At 40.2% G+C, this 24,749-nt stretch overlaps 1 protein-coding gene across 1 annotated transcript in view; it reads right to left on the bottom strand.

Moving 5' to 3' along the window:
- Positions 1–24,749, bottom strand: part of atp11b (ATPase phospholipid transporting 11B) — an 82,882-nt gene that overhangs the window by 14,674 nt on the left and 43,459 nt on the right. The window contains exons 18-28 of the mRNA XM_061684833.1: positions 21,647–21,828; positions 20,176–20,379; positions 19,886–20,039; positions 18,914–19,016; positions 15,591–15,736; positions 15,096–15,155; positions 12,972–13,113; positions 10,041–10,177; positions 5,902–5,967; positions 5,564–5,667; positions 1,078–1,243 (exon numbers count right to left, since the gene is read on the bottom strand). Of these exons, the coding sequence (XP_061540817.1) occupies positions 1,078–1,243; positions 5,564–5,667; positions 5,902–5,967; positions 10,041–10,177; positions 12,972–13,113; positions 15,096–15,155; positions 15,591–15,736; positions 18,914–19,016; positions 19,886–20,039; positions 20,176–20,379; positions 21,647–21,828 (1,464 nt within the window). The remainder of the gene's footprint in view (positions 1–1,077; positions 1,244–5,563; positions 5,668–5,901; positions 5,968–10,040; positions 10,178–12,971; positions 13,114–15,095; positions 15,156–15,590; positions 15,737–18,913; positions 19,017–19,885; positions 20,040–20,175; positions 20,380–21,646; positions 21,829–24,749) is intronic.

The following is a 24,749-nucleotide window of genomic DNA, read 5'->3' as shown; positions in this document are numbered from 1 at the left end:
CTTCAATGCCCTTGCTGATTGGAAGGAGGTTTTCACTCAAAATCTCACAATACATGGCCCCATTCATTCTTTCCTTTACACGGATCAGTCATCCTGGTCCATTTGCAGAAAAACATCCCCAAAGCATAATGTTTCCACCCCCATGCTTCACAGTAGGTATGGTGGTCCTTGGATGCAACTCAGCATTCTTTCTCCTCCAAACACAACAAGTTGAGTTTTTCCAAAAATATCTATTTTGGTTTCATCTGACCATATGCCATTCTCCCAATCCTCTTCTGGATCATCCAAATGCTCTCTAGCAAACGTCATGTGGGCCTGGACATGTACTGGCGTGAGCAGGGGGACACGTCTTTTGTGACTTTGGTCCCAGGACTCTGCAGGTTATTCACTAGGTCCTCCCGTGTGGTTCTGGGCTTTTTGCTCACCGTTCTTGTGATCATTTTGACCCCACGGGTGAGATGTTGCGTGGAGCCCCAGATCGAGGGTGATTATCAGTGTTCTTGTATGTGTTCTATTTTCTAATAATTCTTCCACAGTTGATTTCGTTACACCAAGCTGCTTAACCTATTGGAGATTCAGTCTTCCCATCTTGGTGCAGGTCTACAATTATGTTTCTAGTGACCTTTAACAGGTCTTTGGTCTTGGCCATAGTTGAGTTAGTAGTGTGACTGTTTGAGGTTGTGGACAGGTGTCTTTTATACTGATAACGAGGTCAAACAGGTGCCATTAATACAGGTCTGTGAGAGCCAGAAATCTTGCTTGTTTGTAGGTGACCAAATACTTATTTTCCACCATAATTTTCTCATAAATTCTTTAAAAATCAGACAATGTGATTTTCTGGATTTTTTCCCCCTAATTTTGTCTCTCATAGGTGAGGTATACCTATGATGTAAGTTACAGGCCTCTCATCTTTTTAAGTGGGAGAACTTGCACAATTGGTGGCTGACTAAATACTCTTTTGCCCCACTGTATATGTGTATGTATATATGTAGAGAGGTACAGTATTCAGTTAATTGGTGAAGCAGTCAAATGTCCAATACCAATTATTGTCCCCAACTCCTTTGCCACCCATTCTACCTGACTTTTCTGTGTGCTGGTGGGCTGCAGATGTCGGTAGAACACCTTCTTCACAACATCCGGAAAGAGGCACGTTATGACAATGATGATGATAGCGAACCAGGCAGAGCCACTGGACAGCAGTTGGACAAACACAAAATACATATCCTGGGTGTGCAGGAATGGCCTGTAAAAGAAACAATGTAATACTTTAAAGGAATGATTATCATAACGTGTGTCGGGGAACAATGTGAAGAATAGAAATGTCAAGGCTCGAAAGAATTGTTTTGCTTTGAGGAGCACTTTTGCTAATCCTTTCTTCATTTGAGGAGAAACTTTCTAATTTTGAGGAGCAATATTTGGAAGGTTAATTGCACAGGGACCCAAAGCAAGGGTTTTGTGAAACAACAAAAATACAAGTTGCGGCACGGTGCACGACTGGTGGGCACGGTGCACGACTGGTTAGCACGTCTGCCTCACAGTTCTGAGGACCCGGGTTCAGATCCTGTCCCGCCTATGTGGAGTTTGCATGTTCAGCCCGCGCCTGCGTGGGTTTTCTCCAGGTACCCTGGTTTCCTCCCGTCATCCCAAAAAACATGGTAGGTTAATTGAATACTAAATTGCCCGTAGGTGTGAATGGAAGTGTGAATGGTTGTTTGTTTATATGTCCCCTGTGATTGGCTGGCGACCAGTTCAGGGTGTACCCCGCCTCCTACCAACAGTCTTCTGAGATAAACTCCAGCATGCCCGTGACCCTAGTGAGGATAAGCGGTACGGAAGATGAATGAATAGATAAAAATAAAACAATTTAATGGGGGAATTGAATGTAGGACTGCAGTTATAAAATATTTCAAGGTACTTTTATTGTCAATTCTTCAATATACGTAACACATACAGAGGGTTGAAATGAGGGTACTCAAGGGCCCGCAGTGCTACCAAAGTCAGTACAATAACATCAATATAAAAGCGAAATAAACTCTAGTATATACAGTATAACAAATATTAATTGAATGTGCAAATATCAAAGGTCAGGTGACGTATGCAACATCGTCAAGGTCAGAGAACCAAGGAAAATACATTTATAAATTAGATGACAAAACCCCAATGCTGCTAAAGTGGCTGAGGGTGTGTGTGTGTGCGTGCATCTACATGTTTGCGGGGCGTCAGAGTTCAGGTGGGCAGAGGACAGAAGCGGTAGAGGGGGCAGAGAGTTCAGAATCCTGAGAGCCTGATGAATAAAACTGTCTTTGTGTCGGCTAGTCCTGGCCCGCAGACTCCACAGTCTGCTGCCTGATGGGAGCAGACTGAAGAGGCTGTGTGACGGTTGGGTGGCATCCCCACTATGCTAGTAATTGAGTATCCTCCAAAACCCTCTTCTGTTTGGGTACATAACCCATTTTACCTGTTATTCCTGTCTGACCACGTTTTTCACCTACTTGACTGAAAGTGTAGCTTCTTATGCCTGGATCAGACTACAAGACAAATTTGGTCTTTCCCAATTGCACTATGTCAGACTACTGGCATAAAATCTTGCCGTATCTCGGGCAGACAGTGGCAACACTACACGACATGTATTCTGATATCAACGCATCCCATCTTTTACGTTCACTTGGCTTTATCTTGTCAAATCAAACACTGTCGGAGAGGCAGAACCAGAAAACGTGACACCGGTCATGCGACTGGATACACTCGTTACAATGGCAACGACACTGCGCGCCACACCAATGCATTGTGTGTGTGACCCTTTCCAAAAAATTTGAGTATCATGGAAAAGTTCATTTATTTCCATAAATCCATTCAAAAAGATAAACTTTCATAGATTCAAGATTCAGGGTCCAAAATTTAAACAATTTCAAGTATTTATTTGTTTATTTTTACATCATTTGGACTTCCAGCTCACAAAACCAGGAATTCAAAAAATTTTAATATTGTCAAGAAATCAGCTAAAATTTTGCAGGCCATAAATGTTTTAAACTGAGTGTTACACACTAATCTTCTACTAAACTCAAAGCACCTGCACAGGTTTCCCCAGGTGTCATTAAATTGCTTCAGTTATGGGGAATATGGGGAAGACTGCAGACTTGACAACTGGCCAGAAGACCATCATTGATATCCTCTATAGGACGGGGAAGCCAAACAATGTCATAGTTAAGGAGGCTGGCTGTTCACAGAGTGCTGTGTCCAAGCATATCAATGGAAGGACAAAATGTGGCAGGAGAAGATACACAAGCAAAAAATATGACCGTGGGCTTCAGCGGATTGTCCAACAGAAAAGATTCAAGAATTCAGCAGTGAACCAGAAAGAGTGGAATTAGGCAGGAGTCACAGCTTCAAAAACCACCACATTCAGACACATCTGGGAGATGGGCTACAACTGTCGGGTTCCTCGGGTCAAACCACTTCTGAATGACCCTTAACCAACGTAGAAAGCGTCTCAACTGGGCCAAGGAGAAGAAGGACTGGACTGTTGGCCACTGGGGCAAGGGTTTGGAGGAAGACGGGTGAAGAACAGAACCCAAGCTGCTAGAGGTCCAAAGTGAAATATCCAGTCAGTCATGATTTGGGGTGTAATGTCTAGTGCAGGTGTTGGTAAACTGCTTTCTTAAATCTCAACAGTCTACCAGAGGTTTGAGAGGACTTCATGATTCCTTCTGCTGAGGATCTGTATGGGGATGTAAATTTGATCTTCCAGCAGGACCTCTCCTCTGCCCATACCGCCAGAAGCACCAAAACCTGGTTTCATGCCCATGCCATTGATTGATTTAATGTGACCCTAATTTCGTTTTTTTTCCCCCCTACAAAGACTGAGAAGTAAATGGTGATTTCTTCACAGTATTCAAATTTTTTTAATTCCTGATTTTGTTAGTTTCATGAGCTAGAAGCCCAAGTTATGTAAAACTAAACAAATAAATGCTTGAAATTGTTTAAATTGTGTGCTCTGAATCTATAATCTATGAAAGATGTTTTTTTTTTTTTTAAATGAAATTATGGAAATAAATGAAGTTTTTCATGATGTTTTAACCCTAAACCTCGTATGATGCCCATGCCATCACAGTGCTTGACTGGCCAGCCAACTCGCCGGATCTCAACCCTATTGAGAATTGAGGGGGTTTTATCAAAAGGAAAATGAGGGGCACCAGACCCAAAAAGAAACAAGAACTGACTGCAAGCATCAAGGAAATCTAGGCTTCCCAGGCAATGCCACAGGATGATTGCCTCAAAGCTACGGCGCATTCCCAACCAAGTATTTAAGATTAATATATTGTTTTGAAAGTACCATAATTTTATTGATTTAATGTAACCCTAAATTGTTTAATTTTTTGTAACTACAAGAACTGAAGTAAATGGTGATTTCTTCAGTGTATCACATTTTTTTGAATTCCTGATTTCGTGGGTTTTATTAGCTGGAAGCCCAAATAATGTAAAACGTAAATAAATACTTGAAATTGTTTTAGTTGAGGACCCTGAATCTATAATCTATGAAAGTTTAACTTTTTGAATTGAATTATGGAAATCAACTTTTCCATGATATTCTAATTTTTGGGAAAGGGTCTGAAGTTCATTGTACTTTTTTTCCTCAATATGTCACTGACGGGGTATTTCCCTCAAAATACTGGCATTTCATTTCCCCAATGTTGCCAGCCATTCAGTCCACACTCGTAGCGGGCTGCAGCTTTCACCCTCCAATGTCAAAAACATGAGGAAAAACTTGTTGCTTGAATGGTCTTTTTGAAAATGACAATACTTGATCAAATGGATGCACCACAATGAGGAGCATCATTCTTGGCTAGAATTGGAACAGATAGACTGCAACAACATCAAACTCCCAAAACTTCTATTTATTTCCAGAAGTCTTAAACGCCATAAATGCATCAGGAACCCAATAATTGCATCGACCTTAAGAGCACCCTCGAACCGCCGGAGTTTAAGCAAATAGTGAAGCTTCTTCCGCGAAGGAAAAAAAATCTCAAAGGTTTATAAATTAATTTCATGCACTAAATGTTGTAAATGTTGTATTTTAATTTTTGTGTTGTGCTCATTGTGAGAACGCTGCCCGTGTGGCTGGCTGTGGTGTTCTCCACAGTATGCTTTCTGGAGGCTCTGTAGATTGTTTCACGTACACATATAATTCACTTTGTTTGATTGTTAGTTTTCAACTTCAACTTGGTAATGGCAATGTACAGATTGACGCCTTTTTTAAAAAATATATATATTTACTAATTATAATCTGCTAAAGTTCTTCTTGTTGTCAAGTGAATGCAGCCTCCTATTGCCGTACACCATTCACTTCTCAAGTTTGGGCTCACAGATCACAGGAAAAACTCAGCCAATCGATGGCTTGTATCTCGAAAAACTTGAAAAGTCGTGTCACTCGTATCTCCAAGCACTACTGTATTGTCCAAGATTACAAAGACTCCCATCAACAAATATAAACTGGATGGACGAGTTGCAGTATAAGATTCTCAGTTGGTGATGAAGTACATTTCATTACAGGAATTTTTCTTACCAGATGATTCCTCCATAGAAGAAAGAGAAGATGAAATAGAAGGCTATTGAGCCCCATGTCACAAAATGGTTCATCCAGGTCCAGAAATGAGTCTCCAATGCAAGCTGTTATTAAAGCACACAAGGAAAGAACAGACAACTAGGTGTAAGACATTTATATGGACAGGTTACGAACCAATCCTCTATGACAATATGCATCAATGCTCCTGAGGAAAAAAAAAAAAAAAACCTTGACAAAATAGACACTTTGAAAACCAATTAAAATCAGTTGTGGTGCATGCATGCACACGCAGACACAATAATATTTGAAATTAAAAGCTAACATTTTGTTTTGTTTACCTTTAAAGTGACAGTGATGACCATGACTGTAAAGACCAACGTTCCAAAAGTCCAGTTACCAAACATCTGTGACACAAAATTACATTGGTGGTATGAACAAAAGGAATCCTTTTCATCAACTCTTTAAATCCAGTTTGAAATATTTGCAATTATTGCCTTTTGTCAATAATGCCATTAGAGTTATACACCGGGAATGCCCTTCTTAAAACATCAACTTGCCATAATTTATAAGAACTTTCTTGCATCTTTTTCTCGTTAAAGACATGCTTACCTAAAAGTTAGTTAACAGCTGTTACATGTTATGTTTACACATAAGGCCTGCTGCACACTGCGCGATGCGGTTGAATCCAACTGGACCTGACCATCGCAAAAGATAGGAGTTGCCAACGCCCTTTATGACAGTTTGATTTATTTTTATTTATTTATTTCCATAATTTCTTTAACAGGGCACACAATTTAAACAATTTCAATTTATTTGTTTATTTTTACATAATTTGGGTTTCCAGCTCATGAAACCCACAAAATCAGGAATTCAAAAAATTTGAATACTGTGAAAAAAAAAAAAAAAAAAAAAAAAATCACCATTTACTTCTCAGTCTTTGTAGGAAAAAAAAAAAAAAAAAAAGAAAGAAAATAGGGTCAAATTAAATCACTCAATGGCATGGGCATCAAAACAGGTTTTGGTGCTTCTGGTGGTATGGGCAGGGGCAAGGTCCTGCTGGAAGATGAAATCTGCATCTCCATACAGATCCTCAGCAGATGGAATTATAGTATTCTAAAACATTCTAGTAGACTGTTGCGGTGACCTTGGATTTAAGAAAGTAGAGTTTACCAACACCTGCACTGGAAAATCATGACTGACTGTGGAGATTTCACACTGGACCTCAAGCAGCTTGGGTTCTGTTCTTCACCCGTCTTCCTCCAAACCCTTGGACCTTGATTCCCGAATTAAAGGCAAACTTTATTTTCATCGGAAAAGAGGACCTTGGACCACTGGCCAACAGTCCAGTCCTTCTCATTGGCCCAGGTGAGACGCTTCCTACATTGGCTCAGGCTCAGAAGTGGCTTGACCCAAAGAACCCGACAGTTGTAGCCCATCTCCCGAACGCGTCTGAATGTGGTGGTTTTTGAAGCTGTGACTCTGGCCTCATTCCACTCATTCTGGATCGCTGCTAGATTCTTTAATCTTCTCTGTTTGATAATCCGCTGAAGACCATGGTCATCTCTTTTGGTGGTGCGTCTTCTCCTGCCACATTTTGTTCTTCCACTAGACTTTCCATTGATACAGTGGGTTACATTTTTCACTCTTAGTTATATTGCAGCTATTTGCTAAAATCATTTGAGTTAATTTTTCCCCTCATTAATGTAATGTACACACAGCATCCCCTATTGACAGAAAAAAACTGAGTTGTTGAAATTATTGCAGATTTACTAAAAAAGAAAAACTAAAATATCACAGCCATAAGTATTCAGACCCTTTGCTGTGACACTCATATTTAACTCGGGTGCTGTCCATTTCTTCTGATCATCCTTGAGATGGTTTTACACCTTCATTGGAGTCCCACCTGTGTTGGATGACACTGATTGGACTTTATTTGGAAAGCCACACACCTGTCTATACAAGACCTTACAGCTCAAAGTGCATGTCAGACAAAATGAGAAACATGAGGTCAAAGGAACTGCCTGAAGAGCTCAGACAGAATTGTGGCAAGGCACAGATCTGGCCAAGGTTAAAAAAAAAAATTATGCTGCACTTAACGTTCCTAAGAGCACAGTAGCCTCCATAATCCATAAATGGAAGACGTTGGGGACGACCAGAACCTTTCCTAGAGCTGGCCGTCCGGCCAATTAAGGGAGAAGAGCTTTGGTGAGAGAGGTAAAAAAGAACCCAAAGATCACTGTGGCTGAGCTCCAGAGATGCAGATGGGAGAAAGGTTCTAGAAAGTCAACCATCACTACAGCCCTCCACCATTCGGTGCTTTATGGTAGAGTGGCCCTAAGGGAAGCCTCTCTTCAGTGCAAGACACATGAAAGCCCGCATGCAGTTTGCTAAAAAACACCTGAAGGACTCTAAGATGGTGAGAAACAAGATTCTCTGGTCTGATGAGATCAAGATATAACTTTTTGGCCTTAATTCTAAGTGATATGTGTGGAGAAAACCAGGCACTGCTCATCACCTGTCCAATACAGTCCCAACAGTGAAGCAAGGTGGTGGCAGCATCATGCTGAAGGGGGGTTTTTCAGCTGCAGGTATAGGATGACTGGTTGCAATCGAAGGAAAGATGAATGTGGCCAAATACAGGGATATCCTGCACGAAAACCTTCTCCAGAGTGCTCAGGACCTCAGACTGAGCCGAAGGTTCACCTTCCAACAAGACAATGACCCTAAGCACACAGCTCAGAACAACTCCGTGACTGTTCTTGAATGGCCCAGCCAGAGCCCTGACCTAAACCTAATTGAGCATCTCTGGAGAGACCTGAAAAGGGCTGTCCACCAAAGTTCACCACCCAACCTGACAGAACTGGAGAGGACCTGAAAGGAGGAATGGTAGAGGATCCACAAATCCAGGTGTGAAAAACTTGTTGCATCATTCCCAACAAGACTCAGTTTTTTGTGTTTAATCTGCAAAACTTCAACAATTCTGTTTTTTCTGTCAATATGGGGTGCTGTGTGTACATTAATGAGGAAAAAAAAATAACTTAAATGACTTTAGCAAATGGCTGCAATATAACACAGAGTGAAAAAGTTAATTCTTTCCGTCCCCACTGTATGCTTGGACACAGCACTCTGTGAACAGCCAGCCTTCTTCGCTACGAACTTTTGTGGCTTCACCATCCTATGGAGGGTATCAATGATGGTCTTCTGGCCAGTTGTCAAGTTTGCAATCTTCCCCATATTGAACCCAACTGAGAAAATTGAACCAATGAGACCTGGGAAAACTTGTGCAGGTGCTTTGAGTTTAGTTGATGATTAGTGCGTGACACTCAGTTTAAAACATTTATGGCCTGCAAAATTATGTAAAAATGAACAATACTTGAATTTTTTAAAATTGTGTGCCCTGAATGTATAATCTATGAAAGTTTAACTTTTTGAATAGAATTATGGAAATAAACATTTCCATGATATTCTAGTTTTTTGGAAAGGGTCTGTGTAAGGTTTGGTGCGAAGGCCATTCTGCGACTCGCTCACTTAAAACCTGGAAATGTATTTCCAGCGTGAGTGAAGGTTTATGTGCATTTTGATTGCCTGTAAGCTGTGACAGTGTGCACCAGCGATTGAAATATTGAATCGCGCCATAACCAGTGGCAGACTGATCGGTCATTCATGAAAATAGTTAGCAAACCCTGCACACTGCGCGACAGTTCAGTCGGGTCTGGCCCCTCGTTGTGCAGCGGTTTTTAAGGCATCGACTTGTAAAAGTAGTTTCTTTGTGATTTGTTCAGTCCTCAGTCAGTCAAGATTGAATTTCTGAAGTTCTTCCACAAAAAAATTACTTTCATTATTATTATAAATAGAAGCGTGACCAACTTGGCAATGATTAACAATTAATTCTAGACTGAAGTTATGGAATCAAAAGTGATCATTGTCTAAAATCATTTCTGGTGTCTAGAAAGAAACCTTTGTTTAAAAAAAAAAAAAAAAAAAAAAAAAAAAAAAAAATCGAGCTGATGCTTACCAGCTGCCTGTTAGCTCGCAAGATCTGAAAACATGCACAGCATGAAAGCAAGAGTCAATGAAAGATGGCAAGAGAAGATAAGCGAGAAAAGTCAGCAAAGGTTAGGATGATACAAATTGCAAACATGTGCAAGAAGAAATGGGAAAAAAAAAAAAAGCAAGAGACAGGTTTTGAAAATCAAACAAATTCAACTCCGGAATGCCATACACGTTGATAATGAAAACTTCCGATTGCGGTAACAAAACATAGAACATATAGAAATGGAGAGTTAAGGGGTAGTGAGTGACTGCAAAAAGGAATGCAGGTAGCAATAACAACAAAATTATAAGTGTCTACAGTATTGCATTTGTTCTAATTTATCATTAAAAGGACAAGCAACAATGGGGATGGTGAGAGTTTAGGTTCTATTTCTGAGGTCTGACAAAAGCACATGAACACAACGACACACACACACACACACACCTGACCGTTGCCCATAAGTGTGGTGTCTTCGCCCATCAGTATGTAGGATCCAAAGAAAAAGACAAAAGCATGACAGAACCCCAAGATAGTCCAATAGAGGAATGTTCGGAAAGATAACAAAGAGTTCCTGCCGATGTCTCTGGAAGAAACAGAGAAACAAATCATTTTAAAATATTCTGGAAAACATTCTATATAGTACAATATGCATTTAAATTGGAAAATTGAAACGAGCGTTGGTCGCAACAGAATTTAGTGCCTAACTGGAGGACCAAAAACACTAAAGAATACACTTATTCAACTGGTAAAGAATATAAAAAATATTAGCTGTACCTGGTAAGTAAAACAAGTTCAGCAAGTACTGTTTTAAGTACCATTTTATTTTCCCAAGTGAATCATTTCAGTTTATGGCAGAGTCAGGCACAGCAGTGCAGTGGTGCCTTGAAGTTGGAATGCCTCAAATATAATACAATATGAAATGGGACCATTTTATTTTATTTTTTTATAAATATGCCAAAAAGTTTGTCTTTAGACTAAAACATCCAAGACTTTGCAAAAATGAGACTTCTCGCTATCTCTTGAGTCTCAAGACCCCTGAGCAACCAACTGATTTTGGTAGTTAAATTTTTTCTTTTACTTGATGGTTTTTGTTAAATGTTAAACATCGTATGTATAATTAACCCTTCTGTTTTTTTCTTTGGCACACCAAAGACACTCATGGTTTAATTATTGTTGCACAAAATACCAATACCAGTACCGAAGCGAGGTATTTTGACGTCAAAAACAGCACGGTACCAGTGTTTCAAAGTAACAGTATTTAAAACATAACAAAAAACATACGCAACAGTGCTCCAGTTTTGTCTTAAAGGCCAGTACACAAACAGCAGAGTCAGCCAATGACTGCCTGTCTGCCGACAAGTTAGACAAATAGAGAAATGCCTTTATATGGAGGGAGGGTTGTGTGCGTGTGTGTGTGTGTGTGCGCGTGTGCTTGACAGGAGGAGCAAATGGCAAGCTGCCGACCTGCTTCAGAGTGCAGACTCCACTACCTCATGGAGAAACAAGATGCAAGAAGCATCACTTGGAACTATTCGCTACTACTCGCTCTTAACGGTGCTCATAGATGGTGTATCTTAGCACACGTTAGCCTGCATGAGCAGACCAACCGGGGAGTTGGAGAAGAGTTTAGACCAAACCACACAAATGCAAAATCCAAGTGGACCACAAAGGTCCACTGTTTGAGTGTCGTGGCTCTGGACGCAATGTAAAACACCAACAGCAGCCATTGAAGAGGTGCACAAGCATTGTTTAGAATAGGCTTTACACAATCAGGATTTTTGGGGCCGATCACCGATCAGCGAGTTTAAAAAAATTATAACCGAACACAAGATGGAGGAATGTGTCTATTTAAATGACCTGTTCATTTACTGTATATACAACCCTAATTCCAATGAAGTTGGGACGTTGTGTTAAACACAAATAAAAACAGAATACAATGATTTGCAAATCATGTTCAACCTATATTAAATTGAATATACTACAAAGACAAGATATTTAATGTTCAAACTGATAAACTTTATTGTTTTGAACAAATAATTATTAACTTAGAATTTTATGGCTGCAACACGTCCAAACAAGTTGGGACAGGTGGCAAAAAACACTGAGAAAGTTGTTGAAAAATGGTCATCAAATACCTGTTTGGAACATACCACAGGCTAATTGGGAACAGCTGGGTGCCATGATTGGGTATAAAAGGAGCTTCCCTGAATTGCTCAGTCATTCACAAGCAAAGATGGGGCGAGGTTCACCTCTTTGTGAACAAGTGCGTGAGAAAATAGTCCAACAGTTTAAGGACAATGTTCGTTAACAGACAATTGCAAGGAATTTAGGCATTTCATCATCTACGGTCCGTAATATCATCAAAAGGTACAGAGAATCTGGAGAAATCACTGCATTTAAGCAGCAAGGCCGACAACCAACATTGAATGCCTGTGACCTTCGATCCCTCAGGCGGCACTGCATCAAAAACTGACATCAATGTGTAAAGGATATCACCACATGGGCTCAGGAAGGTCACGGGCAATTAATGTTGGTTTTCGCCCTTGCTGCTTACATGCAGTGATTTCTCTAGATTCTCGGAACCTTTTGATGATATTATGGACCGTATATGATGAAATCTCTAAATTCCTTGCAATTGTACATTGATGAACATTGTCCTTAAACTGTTCGACTATTTTCTTACGCACATGTTCACAAAGTGGTGAACCTTGCCCCATCTTTCCTTGTGAATGACAGAGCAATTCAGGGAAGCTCCTTTTAGACCCAATCATGGCACTCACCTGTTCCCAATTAGCTTGTTCGCTTGTGGGATGTTCCAAACAGGTGTTTAATGAGCATTCCTCAACTTTCTCAATCTTTTTTGCCACCTGTCCCAGCTTTTTACGAACGTGTTGCAGCCATAAAATTCTAAGTTAATGATTATTTGCTAAAAAAAAATCAAGTTTATCAGTTTGAACATTAAATATCTTGTCTTTGTAGTGTTTCAATTAAATATAGGTTGAACATGATTTGCAAATCATTGTATTCTGTTTTTATTTGTTTAACACAACGTCTCAAATTCATTGGAATTGGGGTTGTAGTACCGAAGTCAGAATTTTGGTATCGTGTCCAGGGTCAACGTGACATGCTGCATGGCGAGTCATACACATGCAGCATACTTTTTCCACATAGGGCCAAGATAGTTCAGAATTTTTCCCCCCACTTAATTAATAAAGTCATTTAGTAACACCATTGTGAATTTATTTACTTGGGTTGTCTTTGTGAGATATAAAAAAAAAAAAAAAAAAATCAGAACCAAAAACATTTTCTTGCCACTGTATATTAGCTATATATTATTTTTAACATCCCTCACACAGTAAATCTACGTTGTAACACTTTTATACAGTACCTGTATAGGACTTGGTTTACTCTGCAGGACGTGTGGATGAACAAGCTGTTCAAACAGACTGTACACCAGGATGGGCAGTGAGGTAAAGCAGATGTTGTACAGTGTCAGATAAACACTGTCATACAGAGTCTAGAACAGAGGGACAGTATCAACATCAAATCAACATTGACATTATTTATCTTCACATTGGATCTTTAGTAAGTATAGACTATCACACCAGTGTAACTCATTGTAACTCATTCTCAAGTACTTTCTTGTATCAAATAATGGAATTATTAATACATTATACAGTGGTCAACACAAATGAGTAGGTCCTCTTTGAAATGTAAGGTTTTATGAATTTCTACGTGAACACGAAACATTTTCAGAATTTTGATGATGATTAGTCTCTCCAAAGGTTGAATTTCACTGCACCAACTGTTTCTGAAGAACACCAGCAAACGACGAGTTCAACGTGAACACTCATCAACATCCCAAAGCTGAAATCATCAAGGCCATCAATGAAGAACGGCAAGGCTGGAGGGCCAGACAGCATACTTCCTGAGGCGCTCAAGGCATATCCAATAGCATCCACGAAAATGTTTTAGCCCCTACTAAAAAAGATCTGGGAGAGGGAAAGAAATCCCAGAAGACTGAAAGAGAGGCCACATGACCAAGAAAGGTGACCTGTCACTGTGTAGAAATTGACAAGGAATAATGCTCCTGTCTGGCTCCACTAAAGTCCTGACCAGAGTCATTCATGAGACACCTAAGCAAGCAGGGTTCCGCCAGGACAGATCCTGCACAGATCACATCGCCACCTTGCTTATCATCAAGCAGTCGATGGAATGGCATTACCCACTATACAAGTATTTCACCTGCTAAGTCATCCACAATTGGAAGTTACTATCAGACCCGATCATCAAGAGCCAAATAAACAAGGCAAAATGCCTATAACCACTATCTGGAACAGCAAGGCTTTCTCCTGTCATAACAACATCAAGCTATTCAATAGCAACGTCAAAGGAGTTGTCCTATATGGATCTCACATCTGAGACATGAAGAGTGACCACCACCAATAAAACTGTAGTATGTGGTATATGTAAAGTTTAAAATAGAGTATTGCCATTAATAAATTTTTTAGGGGAGCGCCAATTGCTTCCGTTCTTTCATTATTTGTTTCGGGCCTGGTCCCTATCACCAGCGAATAGCAGAGGATTAGTGTTCATAATGAACACTGGGAAACACCAAGAGTAGTCTTTGCATCATTTTCTCCCATACTTGGAAGAGGATAGGTTGTAAAGTCTTCTGAATAGCAGAGTGGCAGTGTGGACCTTCACAGGAGATTAATTATCATGACATTAATTTGTTTAATTATGTAGAAGACAAGGAACATTTCTTTATATAGTGCATTTCATTCACAAGGTAACAACTGCTTTATACGATTAAAAGCATTTAAAAACAAAGTAGGGGAAAAACAAGACAGCTTACTAAAATTTGCTTTGGTCTCTATGCTCCACTATCTTACCTGTGTCTGCAGCTCTCAGAGCCCTATTCGGTTTATATTTCATTAGCATTTATTTAATGTATGTAGAACCTAAACCTTTTTGTCATACATAGGCCAGTCGCACAACTTTAAAAGTCTATTCTATAGCTGACTGGGATGGGAGCCTGTGTAGTGAATTTTGAATAGGAATGTCCTCTGATCTCTTTGTTCTGGTCAGAACCCAAGCTGCAATGTTCTGAATAAGCTATTTAATGCTTTTTTGCGAGAGTCCAGTCCAGACAAAAATGTGTACAGGAAAGGTATTGGGTGATGGGTCACATGCTACTTCAAGTATGAAGAAAAACATGTTGTGATGAGGCAGGCTGTTCTATTAAATTTCCATTGAAAGGAATAGCCACGTTTTCTAACACTCTGTTGGAGTGTATACTCTTATGTTGAGCACTGTATGTATGAACGGTCACAACTTTTGAAGGAACCCTGAAATAAATAAATAAAATCAGTCTTCAATTTTATGTCAAAACTGCTTAAGGTAGTTGTGAACTCAGAAGCCACTTAAGGCATTGTGCAGCACTGAAATGACGACTAAACATATGCAACAACAACAATCAAGAGCAAAAATACTTACTTGCTGTGAAAACAGGCAGAAGAACTGGTATAAAAACTGGGGCGTGATAAAACACACATTCTACAAAAGAAAAAACAAATGTGACCTTGCATTCAAGCTACTGAAAATGTAATAGAATTACATTTGCAAAACTTCTAACCACTTTTTTCACTACACTTTAACTCTTTTTTTTGTTTTGTAAAAAAACAAAACACTAAAAATAATGATAAACAGTTCCGCTTTTGAAGCTAGGTTTCTAATAACTCAACATTCATTGAAAAACCTCTTTTCCTAACTGAGATAAAAGCCAAATTTAGAAATGATGAATCTTGTCATGCTATTCATTGGGTGCAGACTCTTTTGTCGAGCATGTTTAGATTGAAACACTTAATTGTTTTAACACATATAATTAAAGTTTGTATAATTTAATGTTTGGGTAAATAAATGTTTCTCAAAAATCATCAAAATGGATTGATCATTTGGAAAACAGCTCTTCATTTGTTTGGTAAGACTTACCTTATAGAAAAAGTATTGTACAAGTGTGGCTATTCGAATATAGTAGAAGTGACCATGGACCAACAGTAGTTTTGCCAGAAATCTAAATCTGGCAATTGCATAGTCACTGTTTCTCACAGCCTGGCGACCTTCCTTTCCCATAATTCCTACAGCAACAGACACAGGAATTAGGGCAGGGGTTCCAAACTGGGAATCAGAATCAGAATCATCTTTATTTGCCAAGTATGTCCAAAACACACAAGGAATTTGTCTCCGGTAGTTGGAACCGCTCTAGTACAACAGACAGTCAATTTACAGAACACTTTGGAGACAGAAGAGTGCAAGAATAAAAACGAGTGATGGCGGTGTGGTAAAAAATATAGCCATAAATGCATAAAAAAACAGGGGCACATAAAAGTAGATTTTACAAGTCAGGAGAGGAACAGAGAAAGGGTTAGGAATGTGAAGCGACTGAAACGGAGATGTGTGTTGGACTGGGAGATAAAACGAGTATGTAAACATAGATGGGGTTGGGCTTGTATCACCGAAAATGTGTGACATTATAGCATATATTTAAACTTTAGGTAACAATTTCATGCAATGAAGCTACAGCTCATGCAATTACAATATGTGTTTTCATGTCTCAGATGCTGCAAGATAATTGTTGATTTTCAACATACTCAAAGACATCTAATATCTTACTATATTAAGGAAACATAACATATGGAGGTCACACATTTTGATCATGTGCATCTAAGAGAGACTGGGAAAGGCTGCATTACAGTAGTAAAAAAAGTATAATCTCCTGCTGTTATAGATTTGCCTCCCAACAGTCCTCCATCCAATTCCTCCATTGTGTTATGCCTGGATAAGACTACAAGACAAATTTGGTCTTTCACGATTGTACTACTGCCATACAATCTTGCCCCATCTCGGTCAGACAGTGGCCACACTACACGACGATGTATTCCGATACCACCGTATCCCATCAGCTAACTAACAATTAAAATCATAGATCATTTTACACTTGAGACTATGAGTCCTGGGATGCACATGTCTGGAAACAATGAGTCCCAGCCCTGAAACAATGAGTCCCTGCAACTTATAATCACGGAAAACAGATATATCAGGGTTTTTGCTTTACGGTCCTGCTATATTGCAGATTTTTATATCAGTTGGTACTCTTTTATACTGTTTGTATAATATTTTTGTGTTATCCATTGCTCTTGTTCTCAATATATTATGTGTTTAAATATGTTTGTAATGTTTTAGGTGTTTTAGGCCTTTCCAACAATTTTAAATGCATTAAATACAGCAAAAACATGCTTATGTATTTCAATAGGGTATTTCTATTTCACAAATTTCACTTATTGTGGAGGTGGTAAGTATTTGCTGGATAGGGAGAGACTATATAAAACCGTAATGTACAGTAACTCAAACTGTCATATTGTAAACAGATTTAAAAACAGACATGCCGACACCAAACCAAAGGCATGAAAAAGGTGACCAAAAAAACAAAACAAAAAAACAAATTTTTGGGGTGGGTGGGTCAAGGGGGATCCCCCGAGCCCTCGCACAGAATATTTTTTATTAAATTTATTTTTAATTAATTTTAATTGAATCTAAAATTATTTTTCATTTTAACAAATTAACCAGTCACCGATGGTGTAGTGGTAAACTCGCCTCGCAAAAATGTGTAAATGTAAGAGTCGCAAAAAAGGATGTCCGCTCCAGAGGTGGGTAGAGTAGCCAAACATTGTCCTCAAGTAAGAGTACTGTTACTTGACATTAACGTGACAAGTAAAAATGAGGCTGCAGGCTTCTCTTTATTGATCGATTCCAAGGCTCGTGTCTGCTCTGGTCCCCGCATGTGAAAGCCGGTGAGCCTGTCCGCCCAGCCTGCAGCGAGCGGCGCTGCCTCGCTCTCAAGAGAGGGGAATAGCATACCATACAATTAGAAACCGTATGGTAGATGTTACAGCGCATGTACACTTAGACTGTACCTGCTGCACTCGCTCGCATGTGAGCGTTTTTTAATTTTTTCGCTGCTTTTGTGAGCGGAGCGCCGGGTGCTACCACAACAATGACAATTTATTGAGTTCGGAAAAAAGTCTCCCTTGTATTTATGGAACGATAACCCACCCTTACTCCGCCTCCGATTGGCTACTGCTAGCACCAAGGCAGGATTCGTACTTTCAGTGGATACCTAGTCGCTGAAGCACTTCAGCAACACACACTCACACATAAGTTTTTTACGTATACTAGATTTATATGGCTCGGAGGCGGTGCAGCAGCCGTTCTCTTGCTCACTTAAAACACGGAAATTTATTTTTAGTATGAGTGCAAGCCTATGTGCATTTTAATTGGTTAATTACTACATCACGCAACTGCGATGAAAACCTTGACTCGCAGCAAAACCAGTGACCGATCGGCCACTCATGTAAACAGTTGCCGCACACTGAGTAACAGTTCAGTCAGGCTCGGGCCGAGTCGCTCGGTGTGCTGCAGCCTTAATAGAAAGTCCTCTCCTCACTTCAACATAGTTTCTTGGCATCAAGATGGCGTCAAAGCACTACTTGTTATTAGACAGGGCTTTGGCACCATCTTGTACTTAGACTGTACCTGCTGCACTCGCTCGCATGTGAGCGTTTTTTAATTTTTTCGCTGCTTTTGTGAGCGGAGCGCCGGGTGCTACCACAACAATGACAATTTATTGAGTTCGGAAAAAAGTCTCCCTTGTATTTATGGAACGATAACCCACCCTTACTCCGCCTCCGATTGGCTACTGCTAGCACCAAGGCAGGATTCGTACTTTCAGTGGATACCTAGTCGCTGAAGCACTTCAGCAACACACACTCACACATACGTTTTTTACGTATACTAGATTTATATGGCTCGGAGGCGGTGCAGCAGCCGTTCTCTTGCTCACTTAAAACACGGAAATGTATTTTTAGTATGAGTGCAAGCCTATGTGCATTTTAATTGGTTAATTACTACATCACGCAACTGCGATGAAAACCTTGACTCGCAGCAAAACCAGTGACCGATCGGCCACTCATGTAAACAGTTGCCGCACACTGAGTAACAGTTCAGTCAGGCTCGGGCCGAGTCGCTCGGTGTGCTGCAGCCTTAATAGAAAGTCCTCTCCTCACTTCAACATAGTTTCTTGGCATCAAGATGGCGTCAAAGCACTACTTGTTATTAGACAGGGCTTTGGCACCATCTTGTGGAATTTCAGAAAGAGGACAAAAAAGGCAAATAAATGAGATTTTCAGCGAATAGATGGGGCTTAGTTTCACAGACTACTATACAGCGTGAATGTGCTGAGAGTGTAATATGTTTACCTATGCCAACATGGGCTTCTTGAATCATACTGACATCATTGGCGCCATCTCCAATAGCTAAGGTGATTGGTTTCTCTGGAGAGCTTTTTAAAAGTCGCACCACCTGGACAAAGCACACCAGTCACACCAAGATATATATTTTGAAGTTCTGCTGACACTACAACATTCACTACAGTAAAAGTATTTTTTATTTAGTATAATATAGAGCATTTTGTGTATAGCATTTTATTCCGTATGCACTGACTGGCCACAACATAATGATCATTTACAATCAATTGAGAGTACTGAGTTGTATCAAATATTTGCCATTACAAACAAATAAAAATACAGTCTTCAATGGTATAAATTTATTATATTAAACAATGTTTGTAGTGTACGTTATTTATGGAGGTTGTAGCGTTGACCTACAGTCATAGTGAGGTGTTTCTACTGGGTTATCTCATTTAGATACATGAGTCAAAATATTAGAAACGTAACTTTAAAGACCATTTTAGCTAAAGGTTTCGAGTTTACACACGATACAGTAGTGGTAGAAGGGAAAGCTGATTATAAATGGGAAGATGTGTGTGGAGGTGAGAGCGTGTGTGTATATGTGTTAAACGAGGTAGGACCCAATATTACAGTGAGTCAATTATAAATATCCTCTCTTGCACAGATGTAGACCCTCCCAGGTAGACCCCAAACAGCTAAATCGTCCAGATGGACTGTCAAGGAACGCTCTAAGCACATTGAGAGTTCAGTGTATGACAGTCCAACAACTCTTTTTTTTTTTCTGTTGCACAGGATGTTTAAGATTACAAAATGCTCTTGGATGAAATGAGGAAACGCACAATTACTAAAAATGATAACACGTAGCTATGGTATCGACTGTTGAGTAAATTTAATACATTTTAACAATAATTTAATAATATAAAAAACTCTACAGAAGGCCAATAAAAAAGGAACACAAAACATGAATCACTATTTTGATACCTTTGCCTTCTGTAGCGGGGCCATGCGGCAGCAAAGCACACCAGAACAGTTTTTACAAACTTCCATAAAGAGCTTTTCATGTTCCCTTAGTGCTAAAGATAAACTGGCTCCATCCACAACCAATCCATGCTGTGTGACATGGTCCTCTTTTATCCTAGGAACAAATGTTGGTAAAGTACAAACAAGCAGTTTCAGTTCAAACTGTTAAACATGATCATCATCATTACTATTGCAAGAATGAGGAAACAATAAGAGATGCATTTTATTGAAAAAGCAGAAGACACCGTCACCTTCTAGCCAGTCTACGAAGCTGCTCGGCACACTCGTTGTCAGAGCGTTGCTGTAGGAGCTCCAGGATGTTCATGGTTCTGTGGAAGTGACCACAAGACAGGCTGACGCTGACTGCTGTCTCATGTTTGTCGCCTGTCAGCACCCACACTTTAATTCCTGCCAGACGCAGAGCCTCAATAGTCTCCTGAACTTTGTCTTGGAGCCTGAAAGATAGGTATCGTAGAAAAGATGACTTTAAGCTTGATTCATTCCATGGATAACTAGTTTACACATCAAAAATAAAAAATAATGTGCATTTACCTAAATTAAACGTCTAAATACGATGATGATTTGTAAATGGTTTGATATTCTGGACACATACTGACAGTACCTTATACCCGGGGAGGGAAAAAAAAAAAGCAATATGTAACGAATATCACCAACTCCAAAAGACAACTCCAAACCTTCCTTGAAAGGACCAATGGCGACCCAAACCAGCCGTCAGTAACACCGTCACGCCTCATCCTTCCTCGTCAAGACTCAATCATCCAGACCCGCACTGAGTTCAACGACCAAAAGACAGAAGGTCTGGACTAACTTAATTAGCAGTAGCTTGATAAATCGGCTCTGCAAAGCCACTAACTGGTGGATCAAAGATAAGTCATTTCTTTGGAAGGTTCCGTTAACTACAACAAGGGACCTCTGTGGTGACCAAGCGGTCTCCTCAGTGTTACTGAACAGTGAAGCAACATGACCCCCAAGAGGGGAATCTCTTCCTCTTCATGGCGTGCAGCATCCTTGGCCGCCGGTTGAAACCATGAGTCAAACTTTGCTATTTCCCAAATTAAGTACAAATTGGTGCATTATTAATATTAATATTACAAGTAGTAAAGTCTCACGAATCTCACCCTTGGCCCATGAAAGTACTTAATAGCAGTTCACATTAGGCAGTTCACAGTGTGTCATCCCTCGCTATCTGCCTCACCTTTCTTAAGTAGAATATACAGTAGATTTTCCTCCCTTTTCCAGTTGATTGCATTTTACTCTGTACTTATACAGTGAGAAATTAAACCTGGCAAAATATGTGCACTGTATTCTTTGTGTTTCTTGAATCAAAGATTTTAACCTCTAAAGTCGGAGAACTATCCAAATTAGTGTAGCAACCCATAACTGACTTCACTTCTGACTAGTGGCCACGGGAGGTAGTGCTGGTGGTCCCATTCGTGATCTTACAACAAATTAAGTCCATTTATTGACTATAACTGATTCATGCAACAATCATGTATAACGTATGACAAAGATGTATCCACTGACATTGTCTTGGCCAATTCAGATTTACTGTCTTCATGTTATGTGGGGGGAAAACATGTGGCGTCTGTGGCGGCCGCCTTTTTTTCCCCCTATTTCTGCTTTGTTTATTGGAGCCACAATACACAAAGCAGAAAGATGTTAGATGTAACAATATGATCAATTTATAAGATTTTTTTTAACCTATCTTCCACGCCTGTTGCTCCAAGGATTTGCAGATCTTTTTCAATGTAGTTGAAGGCCTCTTGCAGTCTCTCGTCCCTCTGCTGCAGCGCAGTGCGGGCACTGTTCAAATGCCTGTCCACTTCGACATACTCCTCTGGGCTGAAGTGGCGACAAGCTACTACTAGGGTCCGCAACCCTCTCTGCAGCGTAATGGGGAAAAAGAGAAAAAAAAAAGACACAACAGGGAAGAACAAAGATGACGACAACAGCAACAGGATCAAATGGAAAATAAAAACGTAAACATGGGGGGGGGGGGAAATACAGTCGTGAGAATGTCAATGCGGTGGACACCATGGAAGAGGACAAAGGAAGAGAATCAGAGAACAACAGATGCAGATAGAGACAAAATAAAATAAAACACGAGACAGTGACAATATCTAGGTCAATGATCAAAAATGCTTGGTCCACCAATCAAACGTATACATCTGGAGCAAAAGAGCATTTTAGATTCCAATACTTTATTTAGTTGAGAGATGAAAGGGTGTAAACATTTTATATCAACGTTATCCATCCATCCATCTATATATAAGCGGAAAAGGGGTTGAGCGACCAGATTTTTTGTAGCCGTTGCTAAAGTGATGATAGTTGAGTCGACTGTCAACTGACTGATGTCATTATTTTTCCTTAACTTGCGCACAAATGTTTAAAAAAAAAAAGAAAAAAAAAATTCACTGCGCTATAAACCTTCACTCTCAATCAATCACACACTGGCTGCCTTGCTGAAGACACACCCCATCCCCTACACGTTCATCCAATCACATCCAGATACAGTTCAGGTACCATCAGAATTTATACACAACAATTCATTAAAACAACAAGATCGCTACTTGCTACAGTATATAAGAACAGAATGAAATTTAAAATAAAATAAAAGAGGAGGCAATGGTTATCAACAAAGTATTTTCTATAGGGAATGTTGTTGCAATAGCTTTATAAAATCTGACTCTCTTTGACAGTGCCTGAATGTATCAGGGTGTGGTCCTAGCCGGCGCAGTGAGTAGACATACACACGCAACCTGTGAGTTAAGACGGGAGGAGAATCTTTCTTTGACAAATTAAGCGTTCATCTTGACAATATAGTGTTTATTAATCAACCACGGCTTGCCTCCATGTCATTGTGTAAGCAAACGTCACAGTATATTGTGACGGCGTTCGGTGGTGAGAATTTACAGTTTAACAAATTGCGTTGGATTTAGCCTTTACAGTGAGCCGTCCGTGGCAGTGGCAAGTCGAAGAGTCGATTATTCAACTAATTTGTTCAACCCCTTATCTATCTATCTACAGAACCTTTCCAAAAACTTTGAACATCATGGAAGTTTATTTCCATAATTCCATTCAAAAAGTTAAACTTTCATAGATTATAGACTCAGCGCCCACGTTTTAAACAATTTCAAGTATTTATTTGTTTATTTTTACATAATATGGGCTTCCAGCTCATAAAACCCACAACATCAGGAATTCAAAAAATAGAATACTGTGAACAAATCACTATGATCAGTTTTTGTAGAAAAAAAGAAAGACATTTGGGTCGCATTAAATTCAATCAAAATATGGTACTTTCAAAACGATATGTTAATCTTCAATCCTTGCTTGGGAATCCCTTTGCTTTAATCACTGGCTCGATGCACCGTGGCATTGAGGCAATCAGCCTGTGGAATTGCCTGAGAGTTATGGAAGCTTTCCTTGATGCTTGCTGTCAGTTCTTCTTTGTTTGTGGGTCTGGTGCCCCTCATTTTCCTCTTGATAATATCCCATAGATTCTCAATGGGGTTTAGATCCGGCGAGTTGGCTGGCCAGTCAAGCAGTGTGATGGCATGGGCATCAAACCAGGTTTTGGTGCTTCTGGCGGTATGGGCAGGGGCCAGGTCCTGCTGGAAGATGAAATCTGCATCTCCTCTAAAACATTCTGGTAGACTGTTACGGTGACCTTTGATTTAAGAAAGCAGAGTTTACCAACACCTGCACTGGACATTGCACCCCAAATCATGACTGACTATGGATATTTCACACTGGACCTCAAGCAGCTTGGGTTCTGTTCTTCACCTGTCTTCCTCCAAATCCTTGGACCTTGATTCCCAAATGAAAGGCATTCTTTACCTTCATCGGTAAAGAGGACCTCGGACCACTGGCCAAAAGTCCAGTACTTCTCCTTGGATCAGTTCAGACGCTTCCTACATTTGCTCAGAAGCGACTTGACCTGAGGAACCCGACAGTTGTAGCCCATCTCCCTACTTTCCTTGTATGATTTCCTGTACTGTGAGGTTCCACCTCCAAGTGTCCTCCTCTCCTGCCTGCCTCTCTGATCACCTTGGCTGTAGTGGTCCAGTCTTCTGGAAGCTCCTCCTGTCCACCGAGCCTGTCTCACCTATTCCCGAAAAGCCGCACAACACTCTTCCTTTCTCAGCTTCCACCACATGGTTCTCTGCTCTGCCTTTGTCTTCTTAATCTTCCTCCCCACCACCAGTAATGATACACACCACCATCCTATGCTGTACAGCCACACTCTCCCCTACCACTACCTTACAGTCGGTAACCTCCTTCAGATTACATCGTCTGCACAAGATGTAATCCACCTGCGTGCTTCTGCCACCGCTCTTGTAGGTCACCCTATGGCCCTGCCTCTTCTGGAAAAAAGTGTTCACTACAGCCATTTTCATGCTTTTTGCAAAATCTACCAACATCTGTCCCCCCAAATTCCTTTCATTGATGCCGAATTTACCAATCACTTCTTCATCACCCTTGTTTCCTTCACCAACATGTCCATTACATTCTGCACCTATCACGACTCTCTCTCTGTCTGGGACGCTCAGAGCTACTTTGTCTAGCTCCTTCCAGAATTGTTCTTTCACCTCTAGGAACCCATCCTACCTGTGGGGCATAGCCACTAATCACATTATACATAACACCCTCAATTTCAACTTTCAGCGTCATCACTCGATCTGATACTCTTTTCACCTCCAAGACATTCTTAGCAAACTCTTCCTTTAAAATAACCCCTACTCCATTTCTCTTCCCATCTACACCATGGTAAAATAATTAACCCTGCCCCTAAACTTCTAAC

Source organism: Phycodurus eques, chromosome 8 (assembly GCF_024500275.1).
Source record: "Phycodurus eques isolate BA_2022a chromosome 8, UOR_Pequ_1.1, whole genome shotgun sequence".
NCBI lineage: Eukaryota > Metazoa > Chordata > Actinopteri > Syngnathiformes > Syngnathidae > Phycodurus > Phycodurus eques.
This window is presented reverse-complemented; position numbering and strand designations above follow the sequence as displayed.